The sequence below is a fragment of the Dromaius novaehollandiae genome, chromosome 4 (genome assembly GCF_036370855.1).
Source record: "Dromaius novaehollandiae isolate bDroNov1 chromosome 4, bDroNov1.hap1, whole genome shotgun sequence".
NCBI classification, from domain to species: domain Eukaryota; kingdom Metazoa; phylum Chordata; class Aves; order Casuariiformes; family Dromaiidae; genus Dromaius; species Dromaius novaehollandiae.
Window position 1 is genome coordinate 16261892 of NC_088101.1, and position 19405 is coordinate 16281296.

The window sequence follows — 19405 nt, forward strand, 5'->3', positions numbered from 1 at the left end:
GCCCGGGGCCGAGGGGACCGGGGCTGGAGCCGGGGCCGGGGCCGGGGCCGGGGCCGGGGCCGGGGCGGGGGAGGAGCGGCGGGAGGCGGAAGTGCCACAAGAGCGGCGCGGCCGGGCGCCTCCTCGCAGACGCGCCGCGGGTGTCGGTGCCGCCGCCGCTCCGCGCCCTGCTCCGCGCCGCGGGGTGAGTGTCGCGCCCGCCGCCCCGCCGGCCCCCTTCCGCCGCCTCTCTTACTACTTTTTATTTTTTTAGTTATTTATCCCCTTCATTTGTTTTCATGGCTGTTACTATTTATTTTTGGTTTTATGGTTGCTTTTGGGGGGGGGGTGCGGGCCCGACGCGGCGGTGAGGGGCTCCCCGGCTTGCTCTACCCGCGCTTCGGCGTTGCTCCGATATGAGCTTAAAATGCGCGTCAAATGTAATGCTGACCCTGGCGGGGGGGGGGGGGGGGGTTACCTGCGAGCTGCGTGTGCGCGAGGGACGCGGTTTATTTTTCTGCAGGCTCTGAGTCGTGGCAAGGTGGTCGCGTCGGTGGGTTTCGCTTAGGGGGCATGGAAAGAAGTGCTGTTTTCCTACAGGGGAGGGGGAAAGAGCTGTAACTAGTTTAAACGCTCTTCTTGTAAGGAATTTGGTGTTCGCTGCGCAGAACAATTAAATTAGTTGTAGTTCTTGCTTAAATGAATCCTCACTGGGACTTTACGGAGGCTTTTCCTTGCGTGGGGCTGAAGAGGAAGAAGAGCAGCACCAGCGGTGCCAGTTTCCCTCTTTGGCCATTGATGAGACTTCTAAGGGTGCACTGAGCCGGTATTTGGGGCCAGAATTGCCCTTTTCGTAGACGCCAACATAGAGGGGGGACAGGTCGGGAACTGCCCAGGTACCGAAGCATGTTCTGTCAGCTTTACATTCCCGTTCCTAAAATACATCTTGCTCTTCTGCCCGGTGCTAGCAGCCCTGCTTTGCTTGCTCGCGTGGCTGTTGGTTTGAGCGAGGCTGTTAAGTCTGCCGTTTAACGCCGAAACAAGTCTGGACAGCAGGAGCTGTGTCTGCGAGGTGGATCCAGAAACGCGTGTCGCTGACAGCTCTCTCCATCGGCGCCTCGAAACGCGCTCCTGCCTCGGGTGGGAGTTTCGGGGCAGCCCTGCTGCACGTACCGCCCAGGAGCCCGTGGTGGTTGCAAAATGCTCTGCCTCGGAGAAATCAAAATCCGCCCCCCCCGGCGTAGGAATAGGTAAAATTGAGCTTTGTGGCGCTTGTCATGGTATTTGCAGCACACGCACTTCTGCTCCGCTGCAGTTCCACCTTAAATGTCACTGTATAGGTCTGGCATCTCCCTGTGCCTCGGTGTAGCCTTACACCCGCGCGCGCTGCTGCGTGCTTTGCCTCGCTTCAACCGTACGAAAATAGAAGGTATCCACTACCTAAGATGTCATTGTAACGTTACTTATCTGAGGTGAAACTGAAGCCCTTATCTGCGGCGCGGAACAGCAATTAAGTGCAGAGGTTGCCTTTTAAAGGTAATTTGTCGCACGCATGTGTGGGGAGGGGAAGCGGGATGCTTGGGTTTTATTTACTTATTTTTTTCCCCCAACATTAACGTGTTGCCATGAATTTAGTTTGAATTTAGTTCACAGCTTTCATTTCAGGGTTGATTTTAATTTCTGTTTTGTCTGTAGCATTGCTCTACCAGTATGAAGTTATGCTGTAAAAATAAAAAAAACCCTCACAGGCGATTTATTTTCCTCTGATTAACTTCAGAGTTGTGATACTTTATGTTTTGACAGCTTCAAAATTATGTTGATATGTTTAGAAACGAGTTTTCAGCTGATGACATGACAGCAGGTGATGCTCATTTTGTTAGAAATGATGCTGGTGTTAATCTTTTCTGTACTTGGATTGAAGGGATACTATCAATTCATGCTTGTCTCAAAGTGGACACTTTTTTAAGGTGAACTTTAAGTTTTCTTTTGTCGTCACAGTATTTTCTTAGTCAGGAGTACCTGTCAGACACGCCTATGCTTCTCATGAAATCTGAGCATTTCAGCACCAGCAGTTCAAAAAGTCATAGATCCATGTTACCAGTTCCCTAGCTGCTTGTTTTTTCCTAAGCGATAGGAGAAAAAAAGAAATTAGAATAAAAGCACAAATAGTGGCAGACCTGGTCTTGGTTTTTGGCTGTTTCTGTACTGAAGAGAGCAACGCGGAAGAAGTGGTAGGCAGCGCCTTTGGTTTGGACCATCTTGAAATTAAAGCTGTCTCGCTCTTCCGTAGGCACCGTCTTTTCGGAGCTGACCCGCGAGCTTTGGACGCCATGAGCAGCTACAGCGTGTCTCTGGTCGGCCCGGCTCCGTGGGGCTTCAGGCTGCAGGGCGGCAAGGACTTCAACATGCCGCTCTCCATCTCTCGGGTAAGCGCCTTCGCCTTTCGGCTGGCACGTAGGTGTCTGTTACGCCAGGGTTAACCCGCGGCTTTCCCACACGGGTGTTGCTGTCAAGAGGTGAGTTCCTGATGCTGAGCCCCTCGGCACGGAGGGCTGTGGGAGAAGCAGCTGAGCAAATGCGTCTTCGTCGCTGCCTGCGGGCTCCAGCAAAGTCGCCTTAGGGCGGACGGGTTCATCTGAAATGGTGGTTGTATCTGCGTTTTATTGAAGAAACGAGCAGACAAAACCCACCCGTGAGTCCCCCTCCCTGCGCTCGCCCCGGAGAAACGCGACGGGGGGACGGGAGGCCGGCGCGGAGAGGCCATCTGCCCCGCGCCGCTCCGGTGGGAAGCAGCAGGCAGGATCCCTCACGCTGCCGCTGTTTATTCAGCAGCTCTCAGCGGCTTGAGGATCTCCTGGTGTCTGCTCTCGCAAATCCCACTATTTACGATAAAAAGGCGTTTAAACGGCGGCGGTTGTAAACAGCGATTCGTCAATGTGTCCCTGAGCGGACGTGCCGCTTTCTCACGAGGGTTTCGTGGAGCACGCGCTCTCCACCGGCAGCCGGAGGGGTTGAGGAACAGAGTCAAAACAAACGCGATCTTTGGACCCTGCGTTGCCAGCGTCCTGCTTTCAGTCTGCCTTTTCAGCGAAGAGTTTTTTTTTGTTTGCTGCCCAGGTTTCAAAGCCTTCCTCCGATGTGGGAAACACTTTATGTACCTCATATATGGGCAGACTGTGTGTTATTGACTATATGGGAGCAGTGGAAGCCCCTGAGGGAGGGAGGTGGCTTCTGCTGGCCCTGTCGCCTGCCGCCTTTAAGCTTGATTTGTGCGGTGGGAGTATTTACGTACACATGACACCTTCTCCGTTAGCAGCCTCTCCTCCCCCTCCTGCGTATCGATGTGGTTCAGTGACAAAGATGAATTATTTTTTACACCTGTCGGGACTGCAGAATTGATACTGCCCTGGGAGAGGGAGCAGGATGCTATTTGGGTGCATGCGTCACGGCAGTATTTTTAGCTAATTTCGGCTGGCGGTTCACACTCTGCCTGTTCATTTAGACTTAGCTGATCCTGTTCACCTGCGGATTAGGCTGGTGAAATCCAAACCGGTTTGGCTCTGCAGAATTGGCTGAAATGGAGTGGAGAGCTGTAGAAATGCCTGTGTGCGGATAAAATGCACGTAGCTGATAGGTGAACCAACAAAAGTGGGTGAGATACAGTTTATTCCCAAGTTCTGGGGATTTTCAAGCTAGGCTTTAATTCATTTTCTCATTCGGTAGCTGGTTACTCCTAGACCAGCAAGGAATTTGATATGTTTGTGCACAAATAGCACACCTCAGATTCGGTGATAAAAGTGCTATCACGATAAGGAGCATTTACAAAATTAGAAAAATGTTGCCAGCGTGAGGGTACTTGTGCGTGGTAGCAATGAAAAATTCAGTGCTGTAGGTGGTAAAGCATAGTAAGCGGTGAATTTTAGGAAACAGTAGTGCTTTTTTTGTAAGGGGGGTCTGCTGTCCTGGGGAGCTAGAACGCAGCCACTTTGCAAGCAGATTTTATATCTAAGGGGCTCTAAAGAGGAAACGGGAAAGCGGCGTGTTGCAATTAGCCTAGACTGCTACTTTATCCCGTGAATCACATCTGCTGTGTGCGCTGTTGTAGGGAATAGCCTAAAGGAAATAGCCTAAATAGCTGCATATAAAAGCCTCGGTTATGGGATTCCCAAATGACAGATGCCGGGGCCTTCAGGAGCAGAAGGTAGTGAAAGACGGGGACCGCGGTGGTTTGAGGACCCTAATTTATAAGGCGGAGGGTGGAGACGAGCACAATATCTAATTCATATGCTATTCCTCAGCACGGTTCCTCTTGCTCAACTGTTTCTTTTTATTTGCGGTTGTATGTAAATACTGGGCTGCCTGGTGCTTCTTCAAGCGCTTAGTTGTGGTATGCCGGTCCTGCCTCGGTCCCGTAGCTGGGAGAGCTCGGTGCCGGGCTCCTGGTATGCGAGAACAGCGTGTCCCGGCCACCCCTGCCCCTTCTTTTCCTGATGAAGCACGAATGCCTTCCTGCCTCTGAAGGCTGCTAATTACATTATTGTAGCACAGCAGTAATGAGGCAGCAGAATTATGTCCTTTGGCAAAGAAGGGTGTTTTGTGGTTTTTTTTTTGCTCTAGATGCTGAGGATGGATCTGGTTGCTTTGTCGAGGGCTCATTTCCTGCTTTAGTGTAGTTTTGACTCCTTGGAATTAAGTTAAAATACAGTTTATGGAGTGCGGAAAATAAAGTGGTTTCTAAGACCATTTACCTGAAAAGCTAATCCTGTTTCCTAATAGTCTGAACAAATCAAGACCTTGTATGGTAACTTGGAGAAAGGTTGTTGTTGTTAATGTTCATGCGGTTTTGATTAGAATGCAGCTTAAATTGTTGCTTCCATGAGGCAGAACTAGACAATTTTGTGTGCTCCAGCTGAGTCAATTTTGTGTGCTCCAGCTGAAGCTCTTAATGTTGATCAGCATTCAGGTGTTCTGGGTTAAAATCAATGCAGGAGTATTTGTAATGTTTGACTTCGTAGGGGCGTGAAGGGCGGGCCGTGATGGTAGATCTCCACCTTTCACTAGCGGTGAGCTGCTGAAGCGACTCAAGTCACCGCACGTAGCTGTACCGTAAGGGTCACGGGTATTTAAATCTATAGTGGCGCTTGTATAAGGAGAGATTGGGAAGCCTGGCCCGTTAGCCCGTGGTGGAGAAGGTGGAAGTCCCCAGAGCCGAGGTAGGCAGGCTTAGGTTACGCAGAGACAGTGTGCTCCCTCCTTCCTCAGGGCGTTTCACCTTGGAGGAATAAGGACAGTTCTTTCTTCTACACCCATTTTGTGATGCAAAACTGAGAAACCAGAAGCCTAGAGCAAATAAAAACAAATTACCGAGGGGTGGAGTTCATTATGTGCTGGTAGCCGTTAAGCAGCGATTACAGGAAACGATTAAGAGTCAACTTTTTTTTTTTTTTTCCTGTGGAAGAAGCAGCTTGCTGATTGTCCGTGTAGCTACGTGAGCTGATGGTAGCCACGATGAGAATATCCCCATGCCGATGCACTGATCACTTCTGAATCAACACAGACTGCTAAATAGGCAGCTACTAAATGGGCGCCTCCGTCTAAAGCTTCAAATGCCAGCCTCTGGGAGCTTTGTGGGGCTGGAGGAGCAGGCCCTGCGCTTTGGGTGTTAGCTGCGCCATCAGAGTTGCACCCCAGGTCTTCGTTATACCGCAGTTATTTACATACAAAACGTATTTGCTTCCAAGTTGCAGGAACTTCTGCTAAATGCCAGCTTTGTCAGAAAAAGTCAGTCTGCATGAAAATATTTGGAGCTGAATGGTTTTATTTTTAATCATGAACGCCAGTAATAAAGGATCTGCTGTTGCTGATGTCCATGCAGATCCATGACCTTGGATAAATCTTGCTAATGTTTGTGATGTGTCCCGTTTGGGAATAGCACTGTCTGATGCTGATTGGGTTTTTGCCTCTGGGTCCTTTTGCACAAGGCTTGTGTCTTCCACTGGATTAAAATAGAAAGCGCAGTGTTGGAGATGACGTACTCCAAAGGTACCACTAGGTAAGATTCCTAGAGTGGCTCTCAGGCCTCTTAAGTATTATATTTGCAGAATTTGGGGGTTAATGACATAATGTAGAACACACTATCAATGTGCAACATAGCTTCTTTTATAACAACATTCGTTTCTTCTTTAGACTTCACATTAACGTAATATCACGTTACGTTGTGGGAGTTGGTATTTCTCAGTGCTTAGCTAATACAACCAGAATAAACTTGATGAGCATTACTGCACCATTAGCATTTGCAAAACTGCTGCTCTCTGCGGGGGAAAAAATGAATAGCGCTTGGTGCTGGTGATGTGTTCATTATGTTATGATGACCTGAGAGAGGCTTAGGTGTTTATCCTGAATGTAAGCTTGAAGTGTTTTTAGCATATCAAAATAGAGACTGAATTCTTGCCGTGAAAATAAGTCTCTAAACATTGCTCATGACTGTTTTATGGTGGCATTTGCCATCGGAAACAGGGAAATGCTGAAGTGAAATTATAGTTTGAATGGTAGTGTAGTCATCTATGTGCAATATACCCTCTCCCACCTAATGCAAATGCATAGGGTGCTTTGCTGTATTCGGAGTTGACTTTTTTTTTTTTTTTCTCAATCTTGGGTGGCAACTGTAGCACATCTTTCAGAACATCTGTTTGGCTTTCTTCTCCTGTGAGAATTTGGTGGAATGCTGTCGTCTTGAAATGCTTGACTTGACTGACAGCTCTGTTTTTCTGCCTGCAACTTTCATCAGTGTTTTTCTGCATCTTTCTTCCTGCTTCACTGGCCTTCCTGCCTTTTTGAAAAGCGCTGGAGATAGCCCTATCTTTCTGCATTTCTTCAGATTTCATGATTTCTTGTGTTTGAAGAGTTTTTGTTCGATTGTGGTTGCAAGCTCATAGTTGATGCGAGACTGGTGGTGTTAGAAACGAGGGTAAGAAGGTGATAATGGATCCGTAAGCCCAGGGAGTAGGGGAACAGGCATCCCACCTGGGGATAAACTAGGGAATTAATTCGTGGGCACATCAGCTGCCCTGCATACGTCCCACATGAGCACGCTGAAATTCTTCGTGCTGGCGTCAGCAGACTGTTTTCAGAGGAGTTGTCTCCCTCTGCTCTCCCACCTTCCTTTCTTCCTGCCCAGGTACATATATGGGTATCTAGCAAAGTTGTTCGTGTGCATGGAGCATGTATGGTGGATGGGTTTTTTTCTTCCCCCAGTGGTTTTTTTTTTAACCAGGGTTTAGCCCTTGGTCCTCTTAATATTTGCAAACAAGCTATTTTGAAGTCATTAATATCTGTTAAAATAATATTAATCAAAAAAGAATAAAGGAAGATGATGCTATGCATAGACCTAGGGCATGTCAGCTTCTGTTGACTAGACTAGTGCTAGTCTTTTTCCCTTTTGTGTGAATTGTTTTGTTAAGCCGCATATATTATTCGCAGGAAAATCAAGTTTTGTGCATGTGTAAAATACTGCAGTGGGGATTGGGGAAATAGTCTTTCAAGCAGGCATGTGAAACAGGAGAGAAGCGTTTGGACAACTGCTGACTTGGCCAGTGATAATTGTGTCGGTAACTTTATGCTTCATCCTGGAAGCTCCTGCGAGCTACTAACTAAGCCCGAACTGGCAGCTGCTGGCAGAGCTGTTGCTACCGAGTTGTGATGGTTTGCATGAAATACAAGTGCAGATGTCTTCCATTACCGGAGCTGGCATTTTTTACATGTCCATTGAAATCACAACAGGTAGAGGAAAACGTTACTGCCCCTCGAAGGCATGTCAAGCTAGGAGGTAGGCTGAGTTGGGAATAAATAGTTTGCTTCTCTTAAGGTTCATGAAGGGTATTTGTTCATAAAAGATGTCTTTCATGCACTGTAAGAGAAGTTTGTGAACAGGGGGTAGAGTAGAAAGGGGATTTTTTACAGGTTGGAAGCTGTCAAAATTGCCTAAAAGGTAAATATCTAGACTTGCATGTGTTTATGTAAAGCTCGTGGATCTTGACAAGGTGTTTTTATTAGAGGGCATAAAGTAGTGAGTAGTGTCTTGGTAATGGGTTTGGGGAATTTCTCTTGGGGGATAATTTTATTGCTGCTGGGGAAATAATTTTAGCAAATTTAGCAAAATATGGCAGATTTGAAGTGTATAAAAATTGAGACAGTCTCCAAAATAATGAGATGAATCATGAACATTTTAAAAACTTTGTCCTGCTCAGTAAGAACTAAAACCAGTATCTACTTACGTAGGCTCACTTTGAGATACAAGAAAGATGAAGGTTATTGTGAGGGTTCCCCCTCTCCCCCAACATGTTCAAAAGTTTCTGTCTTCACTTAATTATAAAAAAAATGGTGAAATTCCAAAAGATTAGCCTCTCTGGTTTCTCCTGTCTGTGGAAATGAATTTGGCATTTATTTACCTAAAAGCAGGATGTGTTTCTGAGCTGTGATTCTTACCAGCACAGGGCTGGAGAAATTGCAGAGGTCCCAGCAGTTACCTGCTGATGCTCCTCCGAAGGGAAAAAGTCTATCAATGTCTCAGCAGGAGGTATCAATGCTAATAAAATGGGTTGCGTTAACCTACAAATAAAGCAAGAAGTGTTTTGCTGTTCTGCTTAATTCTGTTTGCAAGATGTGGTTTACTGAGGAAATTACTGAGAACGAGAAATGAGGTGTGAGTGCCCAGGTTGGTGCCCAGTTTGTGCTTCAGGAGCCCGTGTCTTCTCTGCACCAAGTCCTGAAGGGCAGAGGGTTTGAGGGGGACCGAGTGAGCCATGGGCAGTAAGAAAGCTCCCTGCTGCAGAGATGGATTGATGAGGATGAATTTTCCAGCATCCTGAGAGCACGGAGCATCCTTCGGGGTTTGCGAAGTTGCAGATGGGAAGGGAGATCCGTTTGCACAGCCATAAATTGCTGAGTGCCTCCTGTTCCACCGCTGTTTAACCTCTTTGTGTTGAAAATTTGCGAGAGGACCGTGTTTTCCCAGACGGTTTGTTTTCCTTCCCTCGTGCTGTAGCCTGTTCTGCTGCGCGGTTTAAAGCAAGGCAGAGCATCGCTGGTGTGGGGGAGAAGAGGCAGAGGAGAAACGTGTCTGTGTCCTGTCTGTTAATCATCTTACTTGTCGGACAACTCCTCAGATCAGTAGGAAGCTAATTTATTTAAAATAGATCTTCTACCCAGGTCATTTCTGCAGAAGTGAAGCTGGCTGTATCGGGGGAAAAAAAAAGGAACTGATGAGCTTGTACCTAAGGGACATCTGACATAATGTGTGAACATACTCTTTTTACTTTAAAGAATGCTTATGGTCATTTTTTTTTCCTTGTAAGTAACAATTTAGTTATGCTGTGAGGACGCTAAATATTTCACTGTGGAAAAATGAAAACAGTTGTTTGCAGTGTCCTCTTCTCCAAGGTAGAGGTAGTGAAGAAATAAATGCTGAGTAGGTGTTGAGAGCAGATGCAGACCTGGCGGTCTATGTGGAGGCCTGAAAGTAGGACTGTTGGTTGAATAGTAAGGGCAAAAAATTCGACTTGTTTTCTTTGCGAGTATCTGACCTTGGAGGCCTGACAAATTCTGTCGACTTCCTCACCATTTCAAGACGCTATTTTTAGCATAACTGTTTTTCGCGTTATTCATTGGCTGCTGGCTATCAAAGGGCATTGTGAGAAGAGACGGGGCATTGAAAGATCTATTTGTTTGTTTTTTGGTATGGAGCCAGGAGATAACATTGTTGGCTTTTTTTTTCCATTTGTTTTGACTTTTTAAGAATAGATTTCATATGCTATCAATATGAGGGAAAGTATAAGAGAAAGCTGTCTCTTGTGTGCTTAAAACAGTGGAAATGGGGGGGAGGCGGTTGCGCATCCCAAACTCTGCTGGCCTGGATGCAACGGGGCGAAGCTGTGCCGTAAAGGTGTTGGTAGGTGGCCGTGTGCTACACCGGTCCAGATTAGGATTACGATGGTGCTCTGAGACAAGCCTGATAAATTGGGTTTATAAATACATTTGCTTCCAGGAACTCTTCTTGAAAGGGTTTACTCCAGGGGCATGGCCATACCAGTGATGCTGTGTTGTGGGACTTCGGTCTCACCTTTACTGCTATTTAAAAAAAGGTGAAAAGCCGTGTTTGCACCAAAGAGCAGCCTCTCTGATGGCTGACTTAAAATCAGATGCATACGGGAAACGAAGCTCGGAGAAATGGAAGAGGGAGGAATGAAGAAAACTTGGATGCTCTGCGGTTTGGTCCAGCTGTGAGGAGGGGTGGGTGGCCGCCCGCCCGCCGATCGAGCATCGGCCAGCTGCGCGTGCCAGGGGTCACTAACCCCTTCTGCAAATGAGACCCTCAGGTTTCGGGCTGGGGAATGGAGAGCACACTCACTGGCCAGACCGCAAAAAGTCTGATTTAACTGACTTAATGCCGCACAGGGATATCCGCGCCCTCTTTTTTTTTTTCCATTTCTCTGCTTCATTAATCACTCGCCTTTCAACACGGTTGGTTGATGGGACGGGGTCCCACATAGAGCTTTTTGTCCTCCGTCTGTTTGAAAGCCCAGGGTGGTGCCACCACCAGAAACGTCGGAGTGAAATTAATAACTATCTGTGACACCTCGGCAACAGTCCTGCCTGTCTTCCCCATCGAACTTCGTGGGTGTATCATATTTTAAGTCCCTGCTCAAAACATGAAGGCAGCCTGCATTCCTTAAAAGCGACTGCTTCCTCTTTTAACGTAGGCCAGAAAATTCCCCTTAGATTTCCATAATCTTCTTCATTATGGAGATTGCTATCTCTGTCTCATTCCCGGTTAGATTCTTGCCCTAGAAGCTTCCTCTTACACAGTTAAATTCAATAAAAACAAGCCTAAACAGTATCTCGTAGTAGAAAGTATTAGAAAATACTAACTCTAGCGATTGCTGTCAGCTCTGCCTATAATAAAGCACTGAAGTAAAATGTAATGCCTTGTTTGAAGTCCCATAGGCTAGAACGTGGATCTTGCCAGGTCTTTAATAGTCCTGTTGGAAAGGTCAAATGATTTGCCTGTTAACTGGATATGAAAGAAGTTTGGCTTACCCTGGCCTATATTAAGGGATGACTTAATGTGGTATTCAGTTCTTTCCCTAACAAGTGGTTGAACGATGTGAAATATTTACCATGGGGAGACAACAGAAATATTTATTTTGTGTTAATTATTTCATAGTCCTTTTGAAAGTTTGAATAGTAATTGAGATGCAGAGCCTGGAGTTATGTTGGGTGTATCAATTTCGAGAGGGTAGAATTGCCTTTGTGTTTGTGAATGTATTTGGACCATCTGTAGCTACCCTTAACCAAAAATTTAGTAAAGCTTGGGGGGGAAATGATCAAAATGTCACCCATTAATGTGATATTGTATTGCTAATAATAGCATTTGAGATTTTTAAGAAGGAATTTTGCAGAGCAAAGGCAAAAATCCTCTTAACTTGAAAAGTGCAGACATAAATCCGGATCTACTCCTGTTATTGAAAATGATCATATCACCTTAGTGGGAGCTGCAGCTACAGAGCAGTTTTGTTCAGACTCTTAAGAGAAAAAGCAGTTTTACTGTGCAGAAACTCCCTCTGCCAGACTGATTTGCTAATCTGAAAGAGATTTATAGTACATCTGCTATTCAAACTGTTTATTTATCTTACTTCCATCTTATCTGTGACAAGTCAGGTGTAGTTCAGAGTCCGATGCATCTAACAGGTGCCAGCGATTTCCACCTTTTCAGTCTGCAGTTCTAGGCTTAGCTTCACGTTTTGAAAGACGTGGAGAGCAGGGCAAATGCGACTGCTGGGAAGGTTAATTTCTCTGCCTTGCTGATGTGTCTAAGCAGTTCCTTCTGTGGCATTCCGCTTTTTTACTTATGGCTTTAAAAACACAAAACCCAAACCCCAGTGGAGTTCTGCAAGCCAGGGGATTTGTGGAAGGTGAGTTTGACTTGTTTCTTAGACCAACAGGGAAATTGAAGGCTTGTAAACCTTGAAACATCAAAGGCATCTTGGTAAAATAAATAATACTGTTTTCTTTTGGCTTCCTGCAGCTATTCATCAAATCTCAGTGTTTTGTGTCCACGCCAAGTGTGTTCTCTATATCGTGCCTAAGGTAGTTTGCTGGCAGTTATTCAGGAATGAAGAAGTATCTCCAGAAATATATATTCTGGCAAGGATTCATCCTCCAAATCATAGTGTAGCAGTCTTTGGTGATGGACTAGTTGCCTGGGTTCATGGTTTGTTTGGATGTGATGTAGATACTGATCAGGACATAGGATCAGCAGTAGTGGTTGAAGAGCAGTTAGCATTTGATCGTACTTGTCACCTTGAGGTCCTATCCTTCTTTTTAAATTTTTGTTTAAATACTGTATAAGTCATCTTTGCATGGAGATGTGACATGAAACACGGGCAGTTCACTGAAATGGGTTCCTTGCAAATGACCTGGCCCCACTCCGCTGTTGATGGCCATCACCAACCGGGCAGGGGTGGTGGAAGAAAGCCGGTGCCCGCATCTCAGTGTGGGAGTGCAGAGCCGGCCCCGCAGGTGAGGCTCGCCGCCGTCCGTGCCATAGCGGGAAGGGTAGTTTGGCCTGGAGCAGCAGCGGCTCGGTTGCCGTTGCCCTGTGGGCCCTGCCAGCATGGTGGTGTGGGCAGGTATCTGGGGACAGTAGAGGCCAGAAGTGCCAAAGCCCTTCTTGCTTGGACGTGTCTGTCAGTGCACCAAGCTGTGAAAACTGCCACCGAATGCTGATTAAATTACAGCTCTTGTCGGCTATGGATAAAGTCTATTCTCTCCATTTTCCAGCTGTCAGGTTTTGGCAGCCGGCTATACTGAAAAGTCATTGCTGCAGAGGCTCGTGTGAATCTCTTTTGAGAGCGTGTTCAATTTGTAAATTAAGTTATTTTGCCATCGTGCAGATTGAGCTTAATCCTGTAAATGCTAAGAACTGAACAAGCCTTGGTGCTGCAAAAACACTTGAGCATAAGCTGAATTTTAGGCATGCGAGTTGTCTGCATGAGATGACCCTTGCTTAGGGCTCAGCTTATGCTCACATGCATTGCAAGGTGCTGAGCAGCAACGCTAAATCTTCACACTGTTGTCACCAGAAGGAAGCATTGACTTGCCTGGAGGAGAGGGTTGACCTTTCCCAGACAGTTTTCTGCTTTTTCTCAAATATAGGCTAGTCAGGGGTTGTTAGCCAGACAGGAACTGACTAGCGGAGATATTTGTATGATATACTGAGAGCTACGTTATAAACACAGTCTTGTGCAGAGTAACTCAGTCGACCAGCCAGTCCATCTCCATCGTTGAAACTATAGTGCTAAATCAAGTGGCTTAGAAACATTTCAAGATGAGGAGTCTTTGCATACTGGGCGTGTGTTTTTGTGGTGTTACTACCTCTTGCTCTGGAAATGCTGTAGAGATCGTCTAGCACCTTATCTCTTTTTGCACTATATACTTGCCACACTCTAAAGTGAGAGATTGGTATCTCGGAGAGCAGGTCCTTTTCTGGTAGCTTTGTAAAGCCATCTCTTCTGAGCTGTTGGCTAAAACAGCTAAGCTTCTGAACAAAATACAGATGAGTGGCTTTTTTGGCTAAAAGAATTAATTTTGTGTATATATCTAGAAATAGAATTCGCTTTCAATCTGAAAAGCTAGTGATGGTTTCCTTGAACCACGTGTTTAGATCTTGGAGACTTAAATTCTTGCCGTATCGTTACGGATACAAATATCACCAGTGTCTTACGTCAGAGAGAATATGATAGTCTCTGGTCTGTTGAGCAGCTTCTCCGTGGGAAGATTTCTCTCGTCGATTCATTTACGTTTGAACTTTAAAATTTAGAAGCTGCTGATTATTCAAACCTGGAATTTTTTTTATTAATTTGTTTTAATTAATTTGTTTTGGTGCTTGACCTGATGAAAACTGCTGCTGTTGCAGCTGACAGCCTAGATCAGTTTATAACTCTGTCCTGGCGTGGGATTAAATAACTGGAAATTGCTCCCAGGAATCTCTGTGACTACAGCAGGGGAATAAAAAAGGATTTAGGGCAACCTAGTCAACATGTTGATGCTTCATTTTGCAACTTTTGGTGCTGGAGAATGGTAAACCGCTGTTTTTCCCTTGCAAATGTAAGACATGCTTTTGGCACGGCGATGGAAGCAGAAGGGCCTAAGTATACGATTTTAGACACTGCAGCAGTTGACGTCAACTGGTTTCTGACCTCATCGGCAGAATGGAGCGCTTTGAGCATTTCTGGCATCTCCAGATGCCTCCTCTGTCACTTACTTGCCGTGTGCTGAACTCTGTACGTGGTTTTATTGCCCATCCTAATTTACGCCTATTCAGCTGGCTCAGTAATGACCCTTTCCTGCCGCTCTGGCTCCTGCCACGTTCTTTCACGCCGAATGTTGACTGTGAAGGGGTTCGTGCTGCCCGTGGGGACCCACAGGAGGTTCTGCAGAAATTCTCCCATCCTGCTTCGTGCTAATGACGATTACCTAATGCAAGTGCATCTTTGTCCTTGCAGCGTGCAATCGTTCCCTTGAAGTAAATTCGGGGGAGAAGTGAGACCTGGTAAGAGGTGATCTTTTAAGGAAGAAAAATATTATCCGGAATGATGGGATGAAGGAGATGAGCTGCTTGTGATACAGAACTGCTGTGTTTCGGTTGAAACATGATTGGAAAGGGTGGTATATAAATAATTCAGACTTAAATGCAGTGACACTTACATAGTATTAGCATCAATTCTGGGCAACATAATGCAAAACAATGGGCCTTATAAATTAGGAAGTACTTCACTTTGGCATTTAAAATTGCAAACTGCTCAGATTAAATCAGATCTGGTTTTCTAGTGGCATTTTTTTTGAGTTTCTGCCAATTATGTACAAATCTTTCAGTTTTTTTGTTTTAGCGTCAAGAGGAAGGTACTTGAACAAGAATGCAATTTGTACTGCCTTCACTTTACTTTTTTTTGTTCTTTTCCTTCCCTTCCCTAGCCTGGGAGCTGTCTGTCTTACTGCTAAAATAAACCTACCAGGTGTTCTTGCTGTTAGCTGTCTTTTAAAAGAAATTCTATTCAGAAGCCGTTATTATTTGTGGCGTTAACAGGGTTTGGGGTTCAGAAAAGTGTATGATGCGATAGGCATGGAAGGAATAAGAGCCAAGTATAAAAAATGAAAAAAAAATTAAAATCAAATATAGGATATTTGTCAGAAAGCTTCAGATGACAGTCGATGAAGGCTTTGATCTCTGTTCGCCAGATGGTATGAGTATTTATAGGGATAATTTGTTTAAAAGCTCCCGCTTCTGTTTCACATTTTGTAAGTTTTGCATTCAAAGTCTGTAACCATTTTTCTTTTTCTTCCAATTTTCCCTTTCTGTGACAGTCCCTGCCAGACTACAGTATGTCCTGGCCCACCCCAGTTTTACTGCCCTGAACTCCGTGTTTGTGTTTGATGGGAAAAGCGAGGCCGCGTGGCGGCATTGCATTTTTTGGTACGTTTGCGGGAAATGCTTCAGTGTGAAGAAGGAGTTGCTCTTTTACCAAGCGGAGCGTACTTGGGCGTCACTGAGTTCCTGAATAGGCATAAAAGTGGTCAGCAGCGTGCATGAAGCTCGGGTTTTCCAGTCTGAAAAGCACTGGTGGGTTTGGGTTTTTTTGAGGAAAAATTCTGTAGCTGATGTTTGTGCAGGAGGTGGTGAGACAGTCCAGAAAATTGCTGCTTGAAGAAACTAGGGATCTCCTGGGGCTGCCTCTACTTGCTTTGCAATTAATGCAGTCGGAAAGTCAGGCGTCGATTAAATTTTCCTTGGAGATGGCACTGTGGCGATTCCTGTCCCCTTCTTCACCCCTGGAAGGAGAGTAGAGGTTGAGGAGTTGCTGAAAGGATTGAACTGGAAGTCTGGGTTGTTGTGGCCACCTCGGGGAGGTGGTTTTGCCGACCGGGATTGCTGCGGATGCTCCCGTACGGAGGAGGACGTGCTTTGAGATACGCCACGCTAAACCCAATGGGATATTACCAAAGACCACCCGCCTTGGACGATACTCCAGAAGTAGTCCTTTCAGAGGAGGTCCATGCTTCAGGTCAAGCATGTGAGAAACCCAGTGTTGCTACTATTGGCACTTTTAAAAATTACTACGATAATCCCAAATGTTTGGGAGGGCTGTTAAGCCCCAAGTACTTTGGGTTCATGTGCATGCATCAAAACCTGCTTTTAATTTAAATGAAGTAAATAAGCCCTTAATGTTGCACTGAACATTCGAGAAAAGTGTGTTTAAAAACCCAGCAAAACCTCAGCGTGTATCTTGGCATTAAAATTGTGAGATTAAAAAACAGTCCTTATTTCTAGGGCCTGACTCACGGTTTCTGAATGCGCGAGGGTGGCAGTACTTGCGCCGATGGTCAAGTAGCGTTATAACTATTTCAGGACTTCAGGGTGCAGAGCTGTGCCAAATATTTTTCTCACATTTGGGGAGGGTTTTTTTTTTTTTCCCTAATCCCCCAAACCAAGTTTTGCCAAACTCTTACAACCTGGGTTATGCGTGTAAACAAGCAGACAAAATGTTAATTCAGTAAGTTTCTGAATCGGTTTCTCTATCAAATCTAAATATCTAGAGCAATTACGTAGTGAAAGCAATTGCTGAGCTGGTGACGTTCTAAAAACTGGTTTATAGGCGTTGGTGTATACGGTGTGTGTTAATTAGGGGAAAGGGAATTGCACTGTCCAAAGGCACTCGGCAATACGCGGCAGCAGTGGTGGAGTTTGACCCCGTTACAGGGAAATAAGTAGGGCAGAGCGCCTGGCCGTGAGCTGGGGCTCGGGCTGCCGGCAGGAGCGAGCACAGGCAAAGCAGCGGAAAAGCAGAAAACCGGAGCGGGATCTCAGGGTTTCCATAAACGCGTTCCCCTCGGGCAGACCGCGCCGCCGGGGAAGGATTTTCCGACTGGTTTGCACCAGGCGTTGCAGGGTGCCCCAAATCCTTGGGTTCGAAGGGCTCTCGGAGACATCTCCTGCGTGCTGCGCCGGGAAGCCTGGACCAAGCCCTCCCGCGCTTGAAAGCGAGCGCTCGAGCTGCTATTTTGCTGTCTCTAATTACCAAACTCATGCGCTGGATGGAGTGGAGTAGCGCTCTCCTCTGAGCAGCGGGGAAATAACGCTGCTGGCTGCTGTGGACAGCCAGGGGTGGGCCGTGGGTCTGCTTTGGGTTTAATAAATGAAAATAGCAGCATTATATGCCAAGATTAAGAAAAATGAAAAAAGAAAAGAAGAAGACAAATGCATATACTTACTGCTGTAACCTCTTCGTTGTTAGCGCACTGGTCTGTGGAAAAACTACTGATGAGGAATCCGAAATGCTGCGTTTTGAGGATAAGCACATATGCAAATAATAGTAGCCCAAACCACACTTCAAGATGTGTAGGAAATATAAATTTATAATATTTTAAAAGTAAAATGTAATCTTAAAGAGAAGAAGGCATAGAAAGGGTCTGTCTGACATATGTTGCATAAGGGGTTGGATCTAGTCCTTGTAAACTCTACGGGATTGTAATATTTGTAAACTAGCGATTTTCTTTTCTACAGAGAAGAAAAAAATCACACATACATACAGTTTGCATCTCTTACGTGTCCTTATGTTATTTTTTAAAAATTCTTTTTTTTTTTTTTTTAAACAAGGTAGCTAAGTATAGAGCAGAGGGCAGCAAATATGCGTGCACAAAACACCATAGTTATCATTGGGACATACTTTTGATGCATTTATTTTGAAAACTGGTTTTCAGTATGGGAATGGCCTTTATATTGTAAGGTTAAACTGTCGTTGTCTCTTTTATTTTTTTAATTAACTGATTGTGGAAAAAATGAAATTAATACATTCCTTGCAAGTGAAACTCTACCCTTAATGTCTTTTCCTTTCTTCAGCTGGTTTACTTTCTGTGTACAGGAATATGACAGCTGGCATCATGCCTCCTCGTCGAATGGTGCAGTTTAACGTTTCTGGCAGCTGGATATGTGCGGAAAGCTGTAAAGCGACAAATCTGTTTCTCATACCTTTTGTAGTCTGTTTTCCATCAGATGGAAAAATGGTAATACGCGCTGAACTTTCCTCCTTTGGCTCACCCAGGCGGTAATTTACTGTAGCATTTCCTGGACGCTGGCTTGGTGTAGCGACCTCGTGTTTTCCGTTCCTGCTTCATCGCCGATCTCCCCTTAGGCGCTGGGTTGTCCGCGAGATTCCCAGCACGTCTCGGAGGAGAGCTCCATGCTCACGGGCTGCGGTTCAGCTAAGCAGCGATCTAGAAAATTCAACGGAATGGAAATTATCCCAAATTTGAAATAGAAGTAAACTTCAAAAAATTTTGAAAATAAGTAAACTTTAAACTTTGGTGGGGGGAAAAAAATCTGTCACTGCCTGGATTTGTTGTAATGCTGTTGATTGTATTTGCTGTATATCCTACCAAACAAATCTTCAAGAGTTTCATACGTTCCTGGACCAAATGGGAGTCGGCCTACAAATAGTATTTTTTCTCCTTTTAATGTTATCATACATTCATGATTTCACTGAAAGTACAGTTTTAAAAAAAAGTTTAGACGATCCTGATTTTCCAGCATATGGAAATGCATTTTGATGCTCATGATGAATATTTTCATAACAGAAGAATAGATTCTTTGTTTTCAGTTTTCTTCACTTTTATTAGTGCTTTCGACTTCAGAAATCTAGATGAACAGAGTGTGGTGTAGAGCTGGTTTGACTAGTGAGTGAATATTTTTTGTTTCCTCAGACTACATGAGGAATTTTGTGTCGTTTGTGGGGACTTGGGCAAATACCTGGTTCGGTTTAACTCTGCCAGTGCAGGTGCACCTAAGCAGGTGCCTAACTTTGAGCTCGCGGACACCCCAGCGTTGGGATCATCTACCGAGTCTGCAGTGGTCTGGTCCTATAAATGGTCACAGTAATGATTTTACCTTCTATTCCTTTTTTTCCTCCACTTGGGCACTTAACGCCTACTATCTAAGCATAAACAATTCAGGTCTACCAAATAAGTTACAGCCTTTTCAGTGTCCGTGTACGTAGTTGCTGTAATCCGCGGGGCTTTTTTGGAGACAGAACGGCAGGGAGCTCTGAAATGCTGCCTGGAGATCCCACGCGAAGGTGGGATATGGCTAAATGTAGGGATGACACCGTCTTGAGGAAAAGCATGCAAGCCTTCTTTTCTGACAGCAGATGGGAGAGTCTGGTCTGAAAGCTTTCCTTGGCTAACCCACTGTAACAGTTTGTTTATTACAAACATGCAGCGTGAAGCCAGAACTGTAAAGTTTTGTTTTGGTCTTTAGTCAATAAGTGGTTCTCTTTTAAAGACTTCTTTTTCTCCATTCCCACTTCTCCCTTCTTGC

General features: G+C 45.3%; 1 protein-coding gene across 4 annotated transcripts in view; it reads left to right on the plus strand.

Annotated features, from left to right (window-relative positions):
- Positions 1–15: 15 nt before the first annotated feature.
- The window catches only part of PDLIM5 (PDZ and LIM domain 5), a 124054-nt gene continuing 104664 nt past the window's right edge, over positions 16–19405 (plus strand). The window contains exons 1-2 of one of the 4 annotated variants that reach the window (XM_064510499.1): positions 16–184; positions 2270–2405. In XM_064510499.1, coding sequence (XP_064366569.1) covers positions 2310–2405 — 96 coding nt within the window. In that variant the 5' untranslated portion in view covers positions 16–184; positions 2270–2309. Of the gene's footprint in view, positions 185–2269; positions 2406–4093; positions 4181–19405 lie in introns of those variants that run through there. The other 3 variants (XM_064510501.1, XM_064510502.1, XM_064510500.1) reach the window with 3 other exon arrangements.